Genomic DNA, 20707 nt, shown 5'->3' on the forward strand with positions numbered 1-20707 from the left:
CTATCAACAACAGGCTCACGGGTATCAAAGCAAAGAAGTACGGGCCAAGACTTATAACATTGGCGAACTCGTTCTACGTTTACCGGAGAAGAAAAAGGACAAGCTCAAGCCCAAGTGGGAGGGTCCCTTCATTATTGACAAAGTCCTCACCAGAGGAGCGTACCGACTGCGGGATGCATCCGATAATCGCCTCGAGCCGAACCCATGGAACGCAGCCAGACTCCAAAGATTCTATGCCTAGCGCCGAACTCCCTGTTCGTCTCCTTCCCTCTGTTGCTTTTTTTGATTTACTTCTTAGCCCTCTTCTCACCTTTCCTTTTTGAAAAGCTTTATAGTGGCCAGACTACATACTTGTAACGCACTAATTTTCAAGTATGTGCACTCATCATACCTGGGGGCTTCTTATACAGAAGCTTAATATAATGGTACAATTGCATTTTTGCCCCTAGTTGGTTCCTACCCACGGGTTTTGCCCTTACTTTTCGAGCTTGCTCAGTTTTGCCCTTACTTTTTCTGTCGTGGTCCCTCGAATGCCCTTTGACCGTTTGACCAAAACTTTGAAAATTCATAACTAATTCATATGAACTCAGAAAAATGCAAATAAGATATCAAAATGTTCACATAAACATTACCTTTATGTGCATATCATTTGCATTCAGGACAAAAGCACTCTTTAAAGTACCTAAGGTAATTAATGTTATTAACATTATTAAAAATAAAAATGTATAAACAATATTTTTTTCATGAATAAAAATTACATGCAAATGTAAGTGATGTTTTCTGAACATCCAGATATCTTATTTTCATTTTTCTGAGTTCATATCATCTTGTTATGAATGTTCTAACGACTTTGACCATTATTTGGAAACTTCATAACAAGTTCATACGAACTCAGAAAAATGCAAATAAGATATGGGGCTATTGATAATCCGGACTGAGCGAGTATTCTTATCTTGCTCATCAATTGAAGGACCTCCCTGTTATCTTCCTCTATGGGGCTCCGGGGACGCCAGTTAAGGCGTTTTTTCAGCGGGGCGTTTGTAAACTCAGGAAGACCCATTCGGATTGGGTCGGGAAGGGAGACGTCCTCAATATAAAACCACTCGGAGGGCCACTCTTCGGGTGCCTTCTTCGGTGTGCCAGACAAGTATCCGGTACCAGCGACGCGCCATATCTCGGCTCCGCCCACTTGGAATATTGATCCCCCTAGATTACGGGGGACGAGGCAGAACAACTTCTTCCATAGCTCGAAATGGGCTTCGCAGCCCAAGAATAGCTCGCAAAGAGCGACGTAACCTGCGATGTGCAGGATGGAGGCAGGTGTGAAGTTGTGCAACTAGAGGCCGTAGAACTCCAGAAGCCCGTGGAGAAACGGATGGATTGGAAATCCGACACCCTGCAACAAGTAGGAAACGAGGCATACTCGCTCCCCCTGGATGGGTTGGGAAAGTTCTCCGCCTGCTCCCCGCCGTCAAAGGAAGCCAGTCCGGCTCGAACGGGGACTAAATATGCAGGAGGTAGGTACCCTTGGGTCTGCAACTTCACTAATCGGCCGTGGGATACGGTACACTTCTCCCAATCGCCCGACTTGGTGTTGCGAGAGCGGGAGGAAGAGCTGCAAGCGTCGGCCATGTTGGAGTGGTTTTTTCGGGCACGCTCTGATGATTCCTCGCTTGGGGGGGGGTGGTGTGGATCAGATCTGAAGATCCCCGTCTCTTTAATAGACAATTTATTTACATGGCTAGGGTGGCAAATGTAAAAATGCCCCGACTTCTCGCATTCGCTCGACACGTGTAGGCTGAGACTGTTAAGGCGCAGAAGCGGATGAGCGTAACATTAAATGGGGAGCCGGACACTGCTTTTTATGATAGGTATTTTGAAGAATTTGGAGAAGGAACCCGCCTTGCAATGCCGAAGACAATCTGCGCACCGGACTCATCGTCATTGAGCCTGGTTCGGGGGCTACTGAGGGAGTCCTGGATTAAGGGGTCCTCGGACAGCCGGACTATATGCGTATGCCGGACTGTTGGACTGTGAAGATACAAGATAGAAGACTTCGTCTCGTGTCCGGATGGGACTCTCCTTTGCGTGGAAGGCAAGCTTGGCAGTTAGGATATGAAGATTCCTTTCTCTGTAACCGACCCTGTGTAACCCTAGCCCCCTCCGGTGTCTATATAAACCGGAGGGTTTAGTCCGTAGGACAACAACAATCATAATCATAGGCTAGCTCCTAGGGTTTAGCCTCTACGATCTCGTGGTAGATCTACTCTTGTAATATTCATATCATCAAGATCAATCAAGCAGGAAGTAGGGTATTACCTCCATCGAGATGGCCCGAACCTGGGTAAACATCGTGTCCCCCGCCTCCTGTTACCATCAGCCTTAGACGCACAGTTCGGGACCCCCTATCCGAGATCCGTCGGTTTTGACACCGACAGCTGTGGGGAGGTGCACTCGTCAAGGGCAGCAGGGGGGAACGGCGGTGATGTACAGGAGGCACGCGGCGCTGGGTAGCGCACGGCCGACGCGACGGTGTGTAGGCGGCAGCGGGGCGCTAGAGCGGGGCTGCACGGGGGCACGCAGGGTTGCGGCCGGACGAGGCGTAGGCAGACGGCGGGGCGCGTGTTGCGCGGCACGGGGGTCGAGCGCGCGCGGGGGGGGGGGAGGAGTCGGGGACGGGGTCCGGGGCGGTTGCAGCAAGCGGCGCAGCAGCAGCAGGGCGGCCGCGCGTGCGTGGGTGCGAGGTCGTCGCGGGCGTGCGCGTGCGCGGGACGAGGCCGCGGCCGTGTCGCGAGCGCGAGGGCGGCATGAGGAGGAGAGGGGGGAAGAGGCTCACGGGGGGCAGTATGCACGGGCAGCGGGGGTCGGGGTAGATGACGGGGACGCGCGACGACGGAGAGAAGGCAGGCCGGCGAGGAGGAGGAGGCAGGCCGGCGAGGTGGCCGTCGACGAGGTCCAGGCGGCGGCGCGGTCGGGCGTCGCGGGATGAGCGCCCAAGCCCCGATCCGATCTGGATCGGGGGAAGGAGAGGAGAGCGAGTGAGGGGTGGGAAGTGGGGTGAGTGGGGGCGACGGCTAGGGTTTTGGGAGGGAGTAAGGGTTAAGGTGGGATGGGATGGGCCGGCCGGCTGGGCCTGGGTGGCCAGTTGGGCCGAGCCCAAGGAGAGGGGGGCTTTGCTTTTTTTAGTTTTGTTTTCTGTTTTGTCCTTTTTCCTTTTTCCTTATTTTCTTTCCTGTTTTCATTCATTTTAAATAATTAGGCTTTTTATAAAAGCATTTTTTTTCACTATAAATACTTAGAAATTTATTGGCACGCTCCGAACATTTTAGTTTTAGGATTTGAATTTTTTTGATGTTTGACAAAAACTCAATTTGGAATTCGAATAATTTTGTACTAACGTGAGATTAGCAACAACATTAGAGGTGAACTGGCACCATTAGCTAGGTTTACTGTAGCATAATTATCCGGGCGTTACACCAGCAACCCCTGACCATGCTGTCTCCACTACTGCCTTCAACGTCGGATCCTGTTTCCAGCATTGCTCATATCGAAACTGCCGCCGCACCCTTGTGCAAGCATGCACGTCCGCATGCTTTAAGAAGATTGGGTCGTGATCACTGGTCGCCGCTGATTTGTGCTCCAAGGTCGCTATGGGGAAAGCTAAAGACCAGGCCAGGTTGGCCACAGCTATGTCAAGCCTAACCCGCGTATATGTTCCTCCACTGACTTTCTTCTCCCATGTCGGTATAACCAATATCAGATAATCCGCAAGTGTCCAGCGCATCATGAAAAGCGTCCATCTGAGCTTGACTCCTTTCTCCCACTCCGTCATGTTCATGAGCTTGTAGTACCTCATTAAAGTTTCCCATAACTACCCAAGGCATCGTGCTTGATCCAACTATTCCTCATAGCTTATCTCATGTTTTGTATCGCTGGTTAACTTGGGCTTCCCCGTAGACGAAGGTCACCCCAGTTTTTGTATCCATGGGAGCATCAACTGTCACATCAATGTGATATTCCAAATAACCAACAATTTCAAGCTGAATTTCATCATTCCAAAATATTCCAAGACCTCCACTTCTACCATTACTACTGACTGCAAAACTTTTATTGAAACCTAAAGTGTCTACCAAACTTTCAACTCTAGAGCCCTATATTTGAGTTTCTACGATACATAATATAGAGGGGGCAAGTTGCCTCGTGATATCACGAAGCTCTCGAACTGTCGCTGGATTGCCAACACCGCGACAGTTCCAGCATAACAGACTCATTGCACGTGGCGCGACCCCCTCCTGGGGGCCAGCCAAACGCACATCAGAAGTGGTGTTCTTGTCCTTGCCTTTTTCAGTCAGAGAAGTCTTGGTTCTCTTTGGTTCTTGCTTCGCAGATGGGCTCTCTGGCACAGTTGAGGAGGTTAAGGCTAGCTTTAGCTTCCCATCAGTCTCAGGTGGGAGGGCCGGCACATTGCTCCTGTCAGAAGGTTGGCCATGAGCCAGCAACATCAGCGTTTGATTTGGGGCAACCCTCTTCCGGTTCTTGTCAACATCCTCCATCTCTGTATCGGTCCTCTCGACACTGAGATCTTCACAGAACTGACTAGTCTGAGAGCTGCCCCTGCCTTGGCCTCTACCAAAACCTACGCGACCCCTGCCGCGTCCTCTTCCAGAGCCCCGTCCTGCTCCTGGGCTGCGCCCTGGTCCTCTGTACCATACCGCTTGGAGGTCTTTGTAAACCAGTGCTGCCGGGAGATGGATTCCATCTCCACACTCCTTGTACTTGTGGCTGAGGTGACCACAAACCGCACACCAGTCCGGCATTCTTTCGTACTTGACCCTGGAAATTTCTCTGATGACCTCCTTGTTCTTCTTTATGAGAAGCGACACAGCATTATTTAGAGGCTTTCTGACATCAATTCTGATCCGAACCCTATAGAAGTTGCCCTCGAAATCCTGGGACTTTGGCTTGACGAAGATGAACTCACCAACCGTGGCCGCGAAAGACTTGATCTTGCAGAAGTACCCATCAGGTAGGTCGTGGATTTGAATCCAGATCTCCACCTTGTTTAGCTCAATCGTGGATGGTTTTGTGAAGCCATCATACGGTGATAGGACCACCGTCTTCCCCTTGAAGGTCCAGGGCCCCTCCTCCATCACACGTTCCCAATCGCCCAGGCAGGAAAACTGCAAAGTGTAGAGGTTCTCCTCGAGGGGACGGATCTTCACCTCCTGGGCAAGATCCCAAGCCACTCGCATATTGCGAAAATACCAGTATTGACTGTAGGTTTTGTACGTGTGGACACGAGCGCAGCGCCATCCATCTGGATGCCTCTAGCGGAAGTTCGTCGACCTCGATCACCACGTCCTCTAGGTCATCTTCCTTAAGCCCCAGCTCTTTCATCATCGCCTCCACATCGCTCACGGCCATGCCCGAGCTTGAAGATGGTTCATCCATTGTAACTCTCGCCCGAAGAAAACTGTTGTTCCGCGAGCGGTGGTTCCCTAGCGTCTCCCTAGATTGCCGTCACCAGAGATGAGCTCCGACGAGGAACAATCGGCGGGAAGGGTAGGGGATCGTGGATCTCTAAAGCGACCACCGTCTCCTGGAGGACAGGAAACCCTAACTCAAGGGGATTTTTACACCTAGGCATGTTGCTTGTCATTTATCATGTGCATTTCATCAATGAACCTTGCTACGAGTTAACCAATGGGCCCAAAGGCCCCAAACGCACGACGCGGTAACCAATGGGCTTAAACGTGCCCCTAGCTAACCCAAAGCCCAGAGGGCGGCCCGGTGATCTCTTCCTCCTTCCCCGATCCTTCTCCTGCTCCAGCTCCTCCTCTCTAATCCATCTCTGTCACGCACTCACACCGAGGCTAGGGTTCCGATCCGCATCTCGCCGACGTCGCCATGGACGAGTAAGTTCCCTCCCCCCCTCCCCCGGCCCTCCCCCCCTCTCCCGCACCTCGCGCTAACCCCCCGATCCCTCGCCGCAGCTTCTTCGACGAGGACGGCGAGCAGCTCATGGACCCCGACGCCCGCTCCCCCTCGCCCGAGCGCGGGGCGCAGCCCTACGACGGCCTCGAGGACGACCTCGACGACGACGGCGCCGACTGGAACCGCGACCGCTCCCCGACCCCCGTGCACGGCGGCGGCGGCGACGACGGGTCCTCCTCCAGGCCCCGGAAGCGCCTCCTCAAGAAGGGCGGGGGCGGGAAGGGCGACGGCGGCGGCGGCATGCCCGCCGACGACCTGGAGGACTGGGGCGAGGACGCGGCCGCGGGGCTGGCCGACGACGACGTGGGCGGGGACCCGGACGCCGACAGGAAGAGGAAGGGGTCCTCGAGCCTCAGGGACCTCGCGAGGGGCGGCGGCAAGGACAAGCATGAGAAGAAGAGGAGGAAGGAGGACGTGGGCATGGTGAGGGAGAAGAGGGGCTCGTCTTCGGGCGGCAAGGGCTCCGGCGGCGGACGCGGGGGTGGGGATAGGGGTGAGGATCAGGATGAAGAGGGGGAGAAGGAGATCCAGGAGCTCTGGAATACCATCGCCGGGGACGGCTCAGAGGTGAGGACCATTGCTTCCAATCTTCTTTCAGTCTGTTGTTCATCACTCTTTATCAGTTGTAGGTGCTTGTATGTTGTAGTAGTAAAGACTTGCGCCTTATATCGGTTTTAGCAGCTCATGAGCTTGGTTAGAAAGGGTTCTAGGATAATCCAGATTGAAGTGGTGATTCTATTGGTTAAACTGTGGTTAAGTTGATGTTATTTGTATGTTTATTAAGTGTTTGTGCTTATTATTGAACCAGTTGTGCTTAGGCAATGCATTTGTTCCGGGTCCATCAAGATTCTGCTGTCTTAATTTTGCAAGCAAAGCTCTGTTAGAGATAACTGGGATAGCTTTTGGTTTCTTCTCAGGATATTGAACTGTTCTCCTTGATCCATTGTTCTGATGATAACCTGTCGCCAGCCTCTTGTTCTGATGATACTAATTGGAACACTGTTCCACTGAATTCTATGTGCATAATACCATATTTTTAAATTATGCTTTGTTTCCTAAGGTTTTTCTCTTGCCATGATAATTGAGTTTGTTTCTGCTCCATGATAGCGGCAAATTAACTGGCTGTGCTAACATCTTTTTCTCATGGAACAGGATGATGAAGAAGGTGTTAGAACCTTAGATGATGATAATTTCATCGATGACACTGGGGTTGACCCAGCTGACCGTTATGACAATGATAATGATGGCCACTCTCCTCGACGTTTTGCACAGGTGTTCATACTTAACTGCTCATATACCATTGTTAATTCTTTTAGTTTCAGTTTTTAGACAAAACATCGTAATGGTCAAATCAAAGGTTTCTTTAGCTGAAGGTGACCGATTGAAGTGATCAATGTATTTTAACCCTACATCAGACCAATGGTTTATATGGGCTTTGACTAAGTTTTTTATTTCATATATATCCATGGTTTAGTATGATGATTTCCAAGCCGGCAAGGTTATGGACTCTCTCGGTGAATAACGATATATAAATATGTCATGCCCTATGATTCACGCAAGGTAACCGATTAAGGTGTTCATTGTGTATTTTGCCCCTACATCAGATCAATGGTTTACATGGGCTTTGGCTAGGGTGTTTTATTTCATATCAATGGTTATCATGGTGACTTCCAAGCCGGCCAGGTTATGGACTTCCTGGGTGAATAACGAAATACACATATGTCATGTGCTATGATTGTCTTAATGGGTGCTGGTATTCAACTAGAAGAATGATGCTAGTATATACCTGTCATGTAATCAGATAACCCTGGGGAATAGATAGTAGTTTTACGGGGTAAAGGGGCCTTTTTGACTGAGCTTTGACACCCTGTCGTATTTTAGCAGTTTCCAATTAAAATGACATGCTTTTACATTTTTTGGGATTTATTACAGAACATTTTGTTGACCCTGTTTGTTTCTTGTTTGCGTAAGCACGATGTGAATTTGTTCTTTTCATTACAGGCAGAGGAAGCTGAAGAGGACGACGAAATTGAGCGGCTCTTTAAGGGTGGTAAGAAGAAGAAGAAGAATGACCGACCACGTGCAGATATTGGTCTTATAGTTGAACAGTTCATTGCTGAGTTTGAAGTAGCCTCTGAAGAAGATGCCAACCTAAATAGGCAACATAAACCAGCCATTAACAAACTCATGAAGCTTCCGCTCCTCATAGAAGTTCTCTCAAAGTAAGATATTCAGATGTAGTCATTCGTAGCATCAGAACTTTCTCTCTGGTGCTAATCTGGTTGCTATCTATTGTAACTAGTTCTAATTCTTATCATTTGTATATGACTATTCACAGGAAGAATCTCCAGCAGGAATTCCTTGATCATGGAATACTCACTCTTCTGAAGAACTGGCTTGAGCCTCTACCTGATGGGAGCATGCCCAATATGAATATTCGATCTGCTGTACTGAAGTTACTATCTGATGTAGGCAAAAACTTTTTTTCCCTTCTGAGACATGGAACCACATTAGTTACAGCATAAGAGCACTGTTATACTTCGGGACCTACTTTCTCATTTAAGATTTGTTTCTGTTTACACAGTTCCCAATTGATCTTGAGCAATTCGACAGAAGAGAGCAGCTCAAGAAAAGTGGCTTGGGAAAGGTATGTCTTCTTAAGGATTGCATTCTGGAAAGTTTTGTTCAGATTATTGGGGGTGTGCTTAACTGCTGACTATATCCCATTATCGATGTCTAGGTTATTATGTTTTTGTCAAAATCTGACGAGGAGACTACTTCCAACAGAAAATTAGCCAAGGAACTGGTTGATAAATGGGTAATTTCTTGTTCTTCCTAATCATTTCTATTTGGTGCTGAAGGTTCATAGTCTTATATATGACTAACTGTGAATGAACAAATACAGAGTCGACCAATATTCCAAAAGAGCACAAGATTTGAGGATATGAGGACATATGATGGTGAAAGAGCTCCTTACAGGAGGCCTCAGATGAAGAAGTTAGTACTGCACTTTTCATTGACTGAATGACTGATGATCTATTAGATGGCATATCATCCAAATGACAACATTCTAATTTGAGTTAGCTGTCCTTATTCTGTATTCTTATTTGTTATGTTTTCTCTCGATTTAGGCCTTCGTCAAGTAGTTCTGGAATGGAATCAAGAGACGATGATCTTGATGCTGACTTCTCTCAGTAAGTCTACTCACACATCGTATTTGAGTTACATTTGACATCTGGTGCAGGTCGCATACTATTCCCCTTTCCTCAATTAATTTTTTCTGTGCTCCGAATACAGGCGCAAGTCCGGGCAAAGTGGTTCTAGGCAGCATGCTTCTAGGCCAGAAGCATCACCTTTGGACTTTGTCATTCGTCCACAGTCCAAAATTGACCCCGAACAGATACGGGCTCGTGCTAAGCAACAAGTTCAAGACCAGCGCCGGCTGAAGGTTCTGCCCCCACCTCTAGACTGATTTTTTTTCTAGCATATTTTTTAGCTGGCATGTGGTATGTCATGCTGTGGAAGTTAGATCACTAATCCTTAATGTTGTGCATGCAGATGAACAAGAAACTGCAGCAGCTGAAAGCGCCGAAGAAGAAAAACCTCCAGGCTTCGAAGCTTAGTGTTGAAGGCCGTGGGATGGTCAAGTACTTGTAAGCTAGACACCCCCGACAGCCTTGCGATGCATATGATTGTGTGCGCTCAGCAGCGTGCTGCTGAAGCAGTATCAAGCACTCTTCCACCATCGCCATCGGAGGGCAACAAGATCGGTGGAAACGGAATTGCTTGGCTAATATAGTACTTGTTCCCGTACTCTCCAAAGCCTGGCAGGGTACATTGGGCGAGCTTCCGAAAACTTGGTGATTTGGGTTATTTATCAGATGCTCATATATAATACCGTTATTGTGGACGATTACAGCATGGTGCCTTTACTGTACAAATGTTTGGCATGTTTGAGAAAGGCACCTGACTGGGCTGTAAGTTTAAGTTGGAATCTTTTGACTGGCTTTTCATGCATCTCTACTTGTACTGGAAGGGCCTGATGCATTATATAATCGAAACATGGCGCAATAAACAGATTAACTGTGCTTGAGTGACTATGGTCATAGATAGTGAAGCTTGGCTAGGATTTTCATGCAACTAGAAAATGTTGTGCTGTACAAACTGTACTTGAATGAAGATTATAACTATAGATATTAGCAAGGAATGTACACAAGGAAAATTAATATAAAGTTTGTTACTAAAAATGACTGAACATTGAACATATAAACCCTCCTATACTGCTAGGCAGAACGAACCCCTCCACGTCGCCCCTAAAACGAAGCCCTCCACGTCGCCCCTAAATTGGTGCCACCGCCTGTAAATTTTAAACCCTGCCGAGGGCATTTTAGTCTTTTTACGTGCAGGGCTATAAATTGCAGCCGCTCCCCTGGAGAAACCCTCGCCGCCGCCTCCCGTCCCACTCGCCTCCCCCTCCTCGTCGCCCTCCTCTCTCTCTCTCGCTGACCCCTCTCTCTCCCCGTGCAAGCCAGCCTCGGATCTGGAGGAAGAGGAGAGATGCGGGCGCCTCCCGTCCCACTCGCCTCCCCCTCCTCGTCGCCCTCCTCTCTCTCTCTCTCTCTCTCTCTCTCTCTCTCTCTCTCTCTCTCTCTCTCTCTCTCTCTCTCTCTCTCGCTAACCCCTCTCTCCCCCCGTGCAAGCCAGCCCCGGATTTGGAGGAAGAGGAGAGATGCGGGATCTGGAGGAGGAAGAGGAGATCCGGGCGTCCCGGCGGTGGATCGACCGATGCCAGATCGGGCGGAGGTCGCCGCCATGGGAGGAGCGGGAAAGGGTGAGGCCTGGGCTCCACCGGCAGCGCACGCTCTTTAGGCTGGTGCTAGGCTGCATCTTTTCCTGCCCCCGTCCTGGTGCCTCCTCCTACCCGCGTAAATGGCGAGCAGAGGGCGTGAGTACCAGGTGAGATCTTCCTCCACACTGTTCCTCCATCCTGCAAGTGTGATTTCTTTCGTTTTCTATGAAGATCATTCACATCTATTTATTTTTCGTTCCTCTCCCATCTTAATTTCTGATTTGATTCCAGAGTTTGGATGTGGATGTTACTTCAGGGAGGAAGTTGGTTACAATTTTCATTTGTATGATGCAGCAGGCACAAACTAATTTACATGTAAGTTTTCTTTCAATGATTGGTGAGTTACAGGTCAACCCTGTCTCACCTCACTAAATCTGGAACTCATGCTTTTTTCCTTGCTTGATATTAATTCTCGATATTCTTGGCACATCCTTACAGGGATATCATGTGCAATGTATGAGTTGCTTTGCTTCGGTTGAAGATATATGTGTGCATGTAGATATAATCTTACATGCGTTTTCAGTATGATATGAGCACTCTTTTGTTCTCTGGGTGTACATAGGTTGCAAGAATGAAAAGGCTTAGGGGATTATTGTAGAGTTTTGATTCACATGGATGCTCTATTCATGACTAAACTTTCTTTATTTGCAGAATTTGTTGGTGTTGCGGTCTCTCCCCATCTTAACATTGTCTTCCGCTGCAAGGAGAGGAAATTTGTGTATATCACACCTATCAGCTACATCCCATGGAGAGGAATTTTGTGTCAGGCATTGTCATTGGAGAAGCTTTCACAGGCATGGCCCTTCTTTCGGTCATAAGATTTACAGATATACTGATTCTAAAAGATTTGATTCACAGGTTAGTTCTAATGGAGCGACACGTATTGTGTTTGTGGTCTTCCAGTTTGCCTTTCTTCCATGCATCTGAAGGACTCATACTTCCATTTCCTCTTGCGAATTCATCCATCCATTCCTCTCCTTGCAGCTTTAAATTTGTGAAATCCAACGTATTTAGTTAAGAGAACATTTGCCACATAATTATGCTAATATTCTATGAATAATTGCACTTTTGTGGCTGTGCTAATAGTAATAGATGACTCTTAGCGACCCTGCGCATTCTCTAATTTTCCGTACATGAAAGTTTATTAAATGCATGCAGTGCTTTATCCTGATTTGCAAGAGGAACAACATGAAATTCCTATTTCACATAAGTGAAGAAAATCTATAACACTGATTGTTATAGTTGGTGGTCCGGTGATTCCAGTTTATTTCTCTAATTTGATGTAGGAAATGGATTGTAAATTGCAAGTGAGTTGGGGCTTCTGATTGGACCTTGTGGTGGTTGGATCTGCTGACAGATAGGGAGAAGCATGATAGGTTGCTACTGCTGCACCTATTATTTGATTTCTCTCAATGTTTCAATCAGTTTATCTAAAGCATGATTTTAATATGCAATTTTATCAGTCCGAGATTACCTGAATGATTCGTGGAAATTAGAATGTGGGGATCTCAAAGAATGTTTCACAAGAAAAACAAATATTGGCCATTTCCAAACTTGCTCGGTGGTCGAGGTACTATAGAGGACATCAATAGAATGAAAGCAAGAGCAACCTGACAACATTATTGATAGTCAACTTCCATTATCAGCAGCTTCACATGTGTATGTATTCTTTTGTTCATTTTCATCTTTGTGGTATTTTCTTACTTCCCCTTGTTGGGATTCTTGACAGATCAAGAATTGTTGATGCAGGTATATCTTTCTTTTCGAAATGGAAGTTGTTGTTTCTTCCCAGGTGAGCTGAGGTGATAACTGAACTCTCTTCTTGCACTAGCAATCCATCTATTTTGATTTCATGATCATGGTTCTCCCGTCATGCTCTTATGATTTTATACATGCCAACAAGCATCCACGCGATTTGTTCTTTACTTCTGCACATATTACCATGTTTTCTCACAAAAATACACACGCCGCGGCGCCGCGGCAATCATGTTCTCAAGTTTTAAAGCGTATAAGATAAGAGCATGTATCTTAGTTATTTTGGCACTGCCATCCTTTACATTATAGGGTGTCTACATATGCAAATTTGCAAGTTAAATTTACCACACCTTTGAAACCTGCAGTTGTTTACTATTCTCTTAAATCTTTAAACTATGTGCTCCATTCCTTTAATTTCAGAACTAGGAAGGTGCGGATAATAAGAGTTGTTCACAGAGGCAACCTGCACATGTGTAAACAGTGGCTATGGTGGCTCAAAGGGAAGCAGCGGCGGCTCCATGGAAACACGCAACTTAGTGATGTACTTTTTGTTTCTAGATTTTGTTCACTCTCATTAAATTTTAAGCAAGAAAATCCACTACCCTGCAAAAAGTTCTTCCAACAAATATTTTTGTGTGTGCAGCTAAGATCAATCTTCCTATTCATTCATTGCACGCTGTTATTCTGCAGGACCGGCGAAGTGCAAGGTCATGTACAAGGTGGGGGTTGATTGTCTCAGTTTTCTCTTTTGGTGTCTTGATTCTGTTTCTTCCTGGTTTGCACAAGATTCACTTATGAAATTGATTTTCTTGCCAACTTTTCAGGGATAAGCTGGTCAATGAAGGAAATTCTAAAAGAAAGCGACTACAAGCAACATTTGAAGGTACAGCTTGTATTATGTTACTTTAGAAATTAATATCATGGTCTGTTATTGAGAATCACGAGTTTCTTGACAATGAGACTCATTACATTTTCTTTTCATAAAAAAATCCTTGGAAGAGATTGTAAAGTTTAACGAGCATGTCCCTTTTACATCTCTTTACAGTGTGTTTTCTTTTGGTTTCACAACATTTTAAGTTTTATATTTTTTACAGGCTGTGTATAGAGTAGGAGGTATTGATGATGAAATATGAATGTCCCTTGTTCTTGTCTGCTCCTGATCACAGTAGACTTGTCTGATGTGCTCTAGATCCTTTCTCTTTTTTCATTAAATGATTATGTGACTGAGGAGAGCATGTTCTTAATTAGGTTGCCATTGTGAAACTTGTTTTCGGTTTTTTTATTGTATAATACAGAGCTTCCAAATGGTTTAATCCTAGATATAAGTTACCAATTTTCGGTGTGTAGTGAGCTGGGAGCCGGGGTCATCCTTCTCACCACCAGTCGAACATACTACTTCAGCCACCATGTTGAGCGATATAAAAGTGTTCTCTATTTCAGAGAGCAACAACACGAGATTGTGCCCCCTCTTGCTCCAGGTGCATGTTGCTGTAATTAGTATCAACAGATTAAATCATGGGCCATGTCTCTGTTTCATACCACCTCTGTTCATAAATAGATAGCTTCCTAGAGATTGTGCAGTCCTAAGGCCATCCACACTATTGGCCGTTAAAGCGTATTGAGTGCATCAAGCCTAATTTTCTATTGGACAGATTTTGTTCTGTAATCTATTAGTGTTAGAACAATACAAATTTTCCTATTTTGCAGAAACTAACTTAGTGCTTCCTTCTTTCGGGTTTGAAATTCAGCAATTCTTTTCCTTAATCACAAACTGAATTGTTCGTCGTTGCTATTTGGTTTCCCTTCTGTCTGTGGCATATTGATGATTTGATCCGCATTCAAGAAAGAAATATTCCATGCAAGCCTCCAGCCTAAGTAAAGAAATTTATTTGCTTGCCATTTGAATAAAAAATTTGAGCACGACATTACAAATGAGAAAAAAAATATTTTTATGCAGATCCACGACACTTCGCAAAAGAGTATACATCAACATTGTCTGCTAAAAAAACAAAGTAGTCTTTTAGTTCTTGCTTCAAATTTGTCTCGCGTGCCAAATGGCGCGACAGGTCATCTAGTGAAGTGAACAACTAAGCGAGGGTAGCTCACCATTCAGAGACCGAAAGTAGATGAGATTTTAAAAATTGACGGTTGTGGCTGGGACATGGAGTTTTTGCTCCTGAGCTGAAATGCATCCTCGTGTGAACAGTAAAATTTGAAAATAGTAAAAAAGATCATTTTTTTGCAACAAACACTGTTGGATGTTCTAAAAAGAATATTTCTAAAACACTTTAAAGAGCTGTTTTTTGTTAATTTTTCTGGACCTTCACGAATGTGATTTCATCACGAAAATTTGCCCGCAGACAGAAAACTAAGCAATATTTGTTGTGAAGATTTTTTTTAAAAATACTGTTCATAGGAGGAGCATTTGAGCTCGGGATTAGAATGACTGCCATGTCCTCCACCACCGTGCCCTCCACCACCAAGCCCTCCACCACTGTGTCCTCCACCACCAAGCCCTTCCTCGCCATGGATCATGGTGATCTCTAAGAGGTTCTCATGGATGGTCTATTGCACTGGGATTTCAATCCTGGCCTTGCAGTGGCTGAACAGGTTCGTCGTCGTTTCATATCCACGGTTCATTTCTCTCCTTCTGCCTCTACCAAGGAATTCTTCTTGGTGGTCACTTTCTCATCTGCCTCTTTCAAGCTCTCCGTTTCTTCAGTTAGTCTTGCGCTTCAATGCTGCATTGGTGGATTTGCGGATGGTTTCAATGTGATTCATCTACATGATCGTGCCTATCGGTTTTCTGTGGCTTCGAATAAAGTTGGTCATTTCATTTATGGGCTTAGAGACCGCATCTGGCCGGATTTCTGTCATTTCAATCTTTTTGGCCCTCATCATCATTTCTGGTTGACGGTTGATCACAATTACGATGATGACGAGTTGGGTATTCCTTTGGCTCTTTCTCGTAGCCCTATCGCGGTCAAGACCAATTTAGATTTCCTACGTAATTCTGAGGCACCTATTGGTCATCAATCTTCTGAATTGCTTAAATTTGGTTTGATTCAAGTTCTTGATCATGGTGTTCATCCCGATCAGCCAAGTATGAAGGTGCTCCGGGGAAAACATATATGGACGTCTCCGCTGATAAAGGGATTGTTTTTGGTCAATTTGCTCCGGTGAAATCACAGGATATATTGCCAACCAAGAAATTTGTGGGTATTAATTGTCCTTCCAAGTGTTGGGATTTGATTCCGGATACCACCCTTTATGATATTCTTGATTTTTGGCAAGCCAAGTATGAGAATGATGATATTATGGCAGCTTTGAATTTAGTGTCAGTGCCTAATCGGCAATATATTATTGCCCGTTTGGGTCTATGCCATCTTTGTTCTAGACTGGGCCACATTGCTGCTGATTGCACGTTGCAGTTCCGTAATTCCGTTAATTACTCTGGGAAGGTTCCTTCAGGCAACATGAGAAATGCTGATACACGCCGAACTAGTTGTGATTTTTGCAATAGTGTCTCTCATATTGCTGCCTGCTGCCAGTCTAAGTTAATTTGTATACATTATGGATTACTGGGCCACCTGGGCCGCCAATGTGGAGCGGATACAGCCTTATATCTCCGCTGGCAAGTTTCCTGCCAGGCCCACAAGCCTCCAGCGAGTATATCGAGGAGTCCCAAACCTTCCTTGGTCACATAGATTTGGGTACCCAAAAACAGGACTACTGGGGATTCTGTGCTACAGAAAGGTACTCTCTCGACGCCTCCTCCGCTTCTGGCTCTTTCTCATTCGTCGAGTCTGCCACCCATAGCTCTGTCATTGCAACCTCCCCCTGCTCCTCCACCCCTGCCTGTCCCCAAACTGCACACTGGGGTGGCAATGGCGAACTTCCCTGCTGTGCCTTTCCGTTTTGTGCCGGAGGGAGCTGCGCTCGAGCGGGGGCCGGACCACCGGCTGCAGAGGAACACCATAGTCGTGGATGACCCTCCGTTGAGCCACGATAGGTATGCTATTGTCACTGTTACCCCTGCAATTCCGGATCATCGCAAGGAGTTAGTGCTGCAAGATGTACTTAATATTCTTCGAGATGATTTTCATCTGAATATCCCCGATGCTTTTGTGTATCCGATTGGAATTGGCATGGTTGCTTTTGAGGATGTTTTTATCCGGGATGAGTACATCAGACAAAGCCCTCACCAACTGGATCCTGTTGATGAAAGCATGACATTTTCTCTCGTTCCGCATGATGAAGGGGAAAATATGCGGTTGTGTCCGTTTCAGTATGTGGCCTGGATACTCTTTCTTGCTTTCCCAATGGACTATCAAACAGATCACTATATCAATAAAGCACTATCCTGTTTTGGTAAACTTGAGCTTTGGCACAGACCTGGGCAGAGCAAAGAGAGAGTGTTGGTGCGTGCCATAGTCAGCGATATTGCTTTGGTTCCACATAGTCTGATTGTTAGGAGGTCCAGTCACCTGCCAGGGATGGGGCGCTCGTGGTCGGTGCCAGTTTATATATTGAATGGTCGTCACACGCTGCCTGGATTAGTTGGTAATGAGGATGCCCCCCCGCCCATGAATGCTTCGCCACACCCATACGAGCTGCCGTTCCTGTCTGCAGCACAGCAGTGGCAACTTGACCATCAGCAATGGATCCAACAGCAGGTCGATGAAGCTTGGGCTCAGGGGCTTCCGCAGCAGCAGCATGAACGGATGCAAGAAAATGGCTGGGGAGCTTGGCCTGTTGTACCACCACCGTACCGAGGCTTTAGTTTCAGAACATATTTTCAGTACACTGGAAACTCTCTGATGGATGGCGTGGAGTATGATAGTAATTTTTCTGATGATCCGCGGGATGAATGGTCTATGTACTCAGATATTTCTGAGGCGGCAGATAACTTTGTTCGTGGTGTTGACACCCCTGGGTTGCAGTTTGTCCGTGCTTCTGGCTCTGAGAGGTCCGTGGTTGTTGACCCTTTGGCTGCTCTGCTTGACACCTTTGGTCTCATTTACGCCGGCATCTGGACTCCTAGGCTCTGCTATGATAGCTCTCCACCCAACTCTTTTGGTGCCTTTCAGTTCCCTATCAATCCGCTCAACTTGTTTGCAATTGTGGGCACTGCTATGGTTCATGCCTGGAATCAATGCGGCAATGATCTCATGAGGGAGGACTGTATCTGGGTCAGACTCCCTAAAGCTCTCTTTTTGGATAATGGGACCTACACTATCTGCATTTCTGTTGAGCCTGCTGGGTCGGGGTCCATTCCACCACTTGCTCTTTCTAGGACTGGGAGCAGTGGGAATGTTGGTTTGGTTTCTGATGGAGATGCGACCAGTGGGTCTGACCGTTTTGGCAAAATGATTCTGGATGAGTCTGGTCATGTGGACACCATCCAACTACGTCGCAGTACTCGATCCACCCGTTATGATGGGTTTCGTGTCCCTCAGCCTTCTGATCTCAAAAGAGGAATGTCCAAGGTGAAACCAAGGAAACTTCCTGTTGTCACTCGCAACTTGTTTGCTACGGCCCCGTCTGGTCTTCCTGCTATTTTGGATGTTAGTTCAGAGTCTATCCCTGAGCCTACACCAATCCCAGTTATCCAGGAGATTGGCATTGTCAGATGTGGAGTGTCGCCTGAGCATCTCACTGCTGAGAAGCTGATGGTCGACCCGCAAGCTCCACCCCCCCTCAACGATGCCGCAAACTAGGAGGTGGAATATCCTTTGCTGGAATGTTCGTGGGCTTAACGCGGACAAAAAACACCTTGCTATCCGTAATGCTATTGATATAAGTGGTTGTGATGTTTTATGTTTGCAAGAAACTAAGCGTGAGAATTTCGATAGGGCTTTTGTTAAAACTATTTGTCCCAAGCGACTTGATATGTTTGCTTTTATTCCCTCTAATGGGGCATCGGGTGGTCTGTTTACTGCTTGGAATTCGTCTGTTTTCTCTGGTATGGTTTTCCTTGAGGAGTCTTTTGCCCTTGGAACTAAATTCACTTCTTTACACTCCAATGCTGTATGGACTCTAATCAATGTCTATGGCCCATGTGATGGTATTGATCGCTCTAACTTTACGGCGTGGCTGTTCAGTATGCACATTCCAGTCTCTGAAGATTGGATCTTGGCTGGCGATTTTAATTACTGTCGAGCACCTGATAACAGAAGTAGGCCGGGTGGTAACGCCAATGATATGTTGATCTTCAATGATTTTATCCGCACCCAGTCATTAGTGGAACTACCCATCAAAGGTAGGACGTACACGTGGAGTAATATGCAGAACGACCCTTTGCTGGTGCAGTTGGATTGGTTTTTCTCATCGGTTCACTGGACTTCTTCATATCCTAATACCACTATCTCGCCCTTGGGTAAACCTGTCTCAGATCACATCCCCTGCGTCATTGGTATTGATTCGTGTATCCCTAAGAGCAAAGTGTTTCGTTTCGAAAACTACTGGATACATCTTTCAGGGTTTCATGACACTGTGCAACGCTCTTGGACCCAACCTTGTTATGCGGCTAATTCCGCGGCTCTGATCTGTAGAAAACTGAAGAAGCTGCGTTACGCCTTAAAATCCTGGAGCAAGAAACTCTCAAGATTATCCATTCTCATAGATAATTCCAATGCAACTCTTCTGAATTTGGATACGTTAGAGGATAAAAGACCTCTTACTACTCCAGAAACCAACTTCAGAATCATTCTCAAAGCGCACCTCCTCAAGTTACTGGAGTATAACCACATGTATTGGCAGAAAAGATGTACCATCCGGAGATTTCAAGTTGGGGATGGTAACACGAAATACTTTCATGCAGTGGCCACAGAGAGGTACCGCAAGAACTCAATATCCACACTTAAACTTGATGATGGTACGCTGATTGAGGACCATATAGGTAAAGCGTCCTTGCTGTTTTCCTCCTATAAACAGCGTCTCGGTTCCTCTGACCCTCCCAACATGCGTTTTGACTTACATCACATCATTAAGAAAGTGGAGGGCCTTGATGATCTGACAGTTCCTTTCACCACTGATGAAATTGACCTAGTGGTCAAAGAGATGCCATTAGATAGAGCACCGGGGCCAGATGGATTCAACGGTTGCTTCATGAAGTCATGTTGCACTATTATAAAACATGACTTTTATAAGCTTGTCATGGATTTCTATGAGGGGGGCCTAGATCTTGACAGCATTAATACTGGGTTCATTACTCTGATTCCTAAATGCCACTCCCCGGAAACAGTAAATGATTACCGCCCCATCACACTTCTAAACTGTTGTCTGAAGATCATTACCAAATTGCTTGCGAATCGTCTTTAGAGGATCATCTTGCGCATTATTCATACAAACCAATACGGGTTCCTCAAGAGCAGATCGATTCAGGACTGCTTAGCTTGGGCGTTTGAGTACACTCATCAGTGTCAGGCGTCAGGGAGAAAGGTCTTGCTGCTAAAACTAGAGTTCGCCAAAGCGTTTGATACTATTGAACATGCCCCTATGATAGAGATCATGAGAGCGATGGGGTTCAATGAGAAGTGGCTAAACTGGATTGCTTGTCTCTTTCAATCAGGAAAATCTTCGGTCCTTCTAAATGGCACACCAGGAAGGCAGTTCACTTGCAAACGGGGAGTGCGCCAAGGGGATCCTCTTTCACCGCTCATTTTTGTCCTAGCGGCTGACCTGTTGCAATTTGCCATCAACCATGCTTTCCGTGAGGAGATACTTCAGAAACCAATCCCGTCAGCTGAGACAGACTACCCGGTAATCCAGTATGCGGACGATACGATTGTCTTTCTTCCAGCTGTGAAAGAGCAGGTTGAGGCTCTGAAAAAACTCCTGGTAGACTATGCCGCGTCCATTGGGTTACGACTCAATTTTCAGAAATCAACCCTGATTCCGATTAATGTTACGCACGATGAAGCACTGGATTTCGCGGACATGTTTGGTTGTGTTGTGGGGAAAATGCCATTCACATATGTAGGGCTCCCGCTTGGGACTACTAAACCCACAATAATGGATTTCATGCCTCTTGTGACGTCTGTTGAGAGAAGAGTCTCTGTGGCCGCTAACCTGCTAGACTACGGATCAAAACTCACCTATGTTAAT

General features: G+C 46.4%; 2 protein-coding genes and 1 long non-coding RNA gene across 4 annotated transcripts; all 3 read left to right on the forward strand.

Annotated features, from left to right (window-relative positions):
* The first annotated feature begins 5783 nt into the window (after nucleotides 1-5783).
* Nucleotides 5784-10087, forward strand: LOC123077124 (protein IWS1 homolog 1). Its single transcript, XM_044499340.1, has 11 exons — nucleotides 5784-5915; nucleotides 5994-6561; nucleotides 7147-7266; nucleotides 7996-8216; nucleotides 8333-8462; nucleotides 8579-8641; nucleotides 8735-8812; nucleotides 8900-8991; nucleotides 9126-9188; nucleotides 9292-9442; nucleotides 9553-10087. Exons 1-11 carry the CDS (start codon nucleotides 5908-5910, stop codon nucleotides 9649-9651), a joined length of 1593 nt encoding a protein of 530 aa, XP_044355275.1. The 5' UTR covers nucleotides 5784-5907; the 3' UTR covers nucleotides 9652-10087.
* Nucleotides 10088-10847: 760 nt separating this feature from the next.
* Nucleotides 10848-12476, forward strand: LOC123073941 (uncharacterized). Of its 2 annotated transcripts, none has more exons than XR_006435805.1 (5): nucleotides 10848-10950; nucleotides 11075-11158; nucleotides 11495-11701; nucleotides 12130-12219; nucleotides 12307-12476. XR_006435805.1 is itself a non-coding variant. In XM_044496926.1 (5 exons), exons 1-4 carry the CDS (start codon nucleotides 10924-10926, stop codon nucleotides 12166-12168), a joined length of 357 nt encoding a protein of 118 aa, XP_044352861.1. In that variant the 5' UTR covers nucleotides 10848-10923; the 3' UTR covers nucleotides 12169-12215; nucleotides 12307-12427. The 2 variants fall into 2 exon arrangements, 1 of the variants encoding a protein (XP_044352861.1); XM_044496926.1 differs by having other exon boundaries at nucleotides 12130-12215; nucleotides 12307-12427.
* A 615-nt stretch (nucleotides 12477-13091) lies between these two features.
* Nucleotides 13092-14241, forward strand: LOC123073942 (uncharacterized). The gene is made up of 4 exons (XR_006435806.1): nucleotides 13092-13139; nucleotides 13242-13317; nucleotides 13423-13481; nucleotides 13946-14241. It is a non-coding gene; the product is annotated as an uncharacterized lncRNA (long non-coding RNA).
* The last annotated feature ends 6466 nt before the right edge of the window (nucleotides 14242-20707 follow it).

Source organism: Triticum aestivum, chromosome 3D (assembly GCF_018294505.1).
Source record: "Triticum aestivum cultivar Chinese Spring chromosome 3D, IWGSC CS RefSeq v2.1, whole genome shotgun sequence".
NCBI classification, from domain to species: Eukaryota; Viridiplantae; Streptophyta; class Magnoliopsida; order Poales; family Poaceae; genus Triticum; species Triticum aestivum.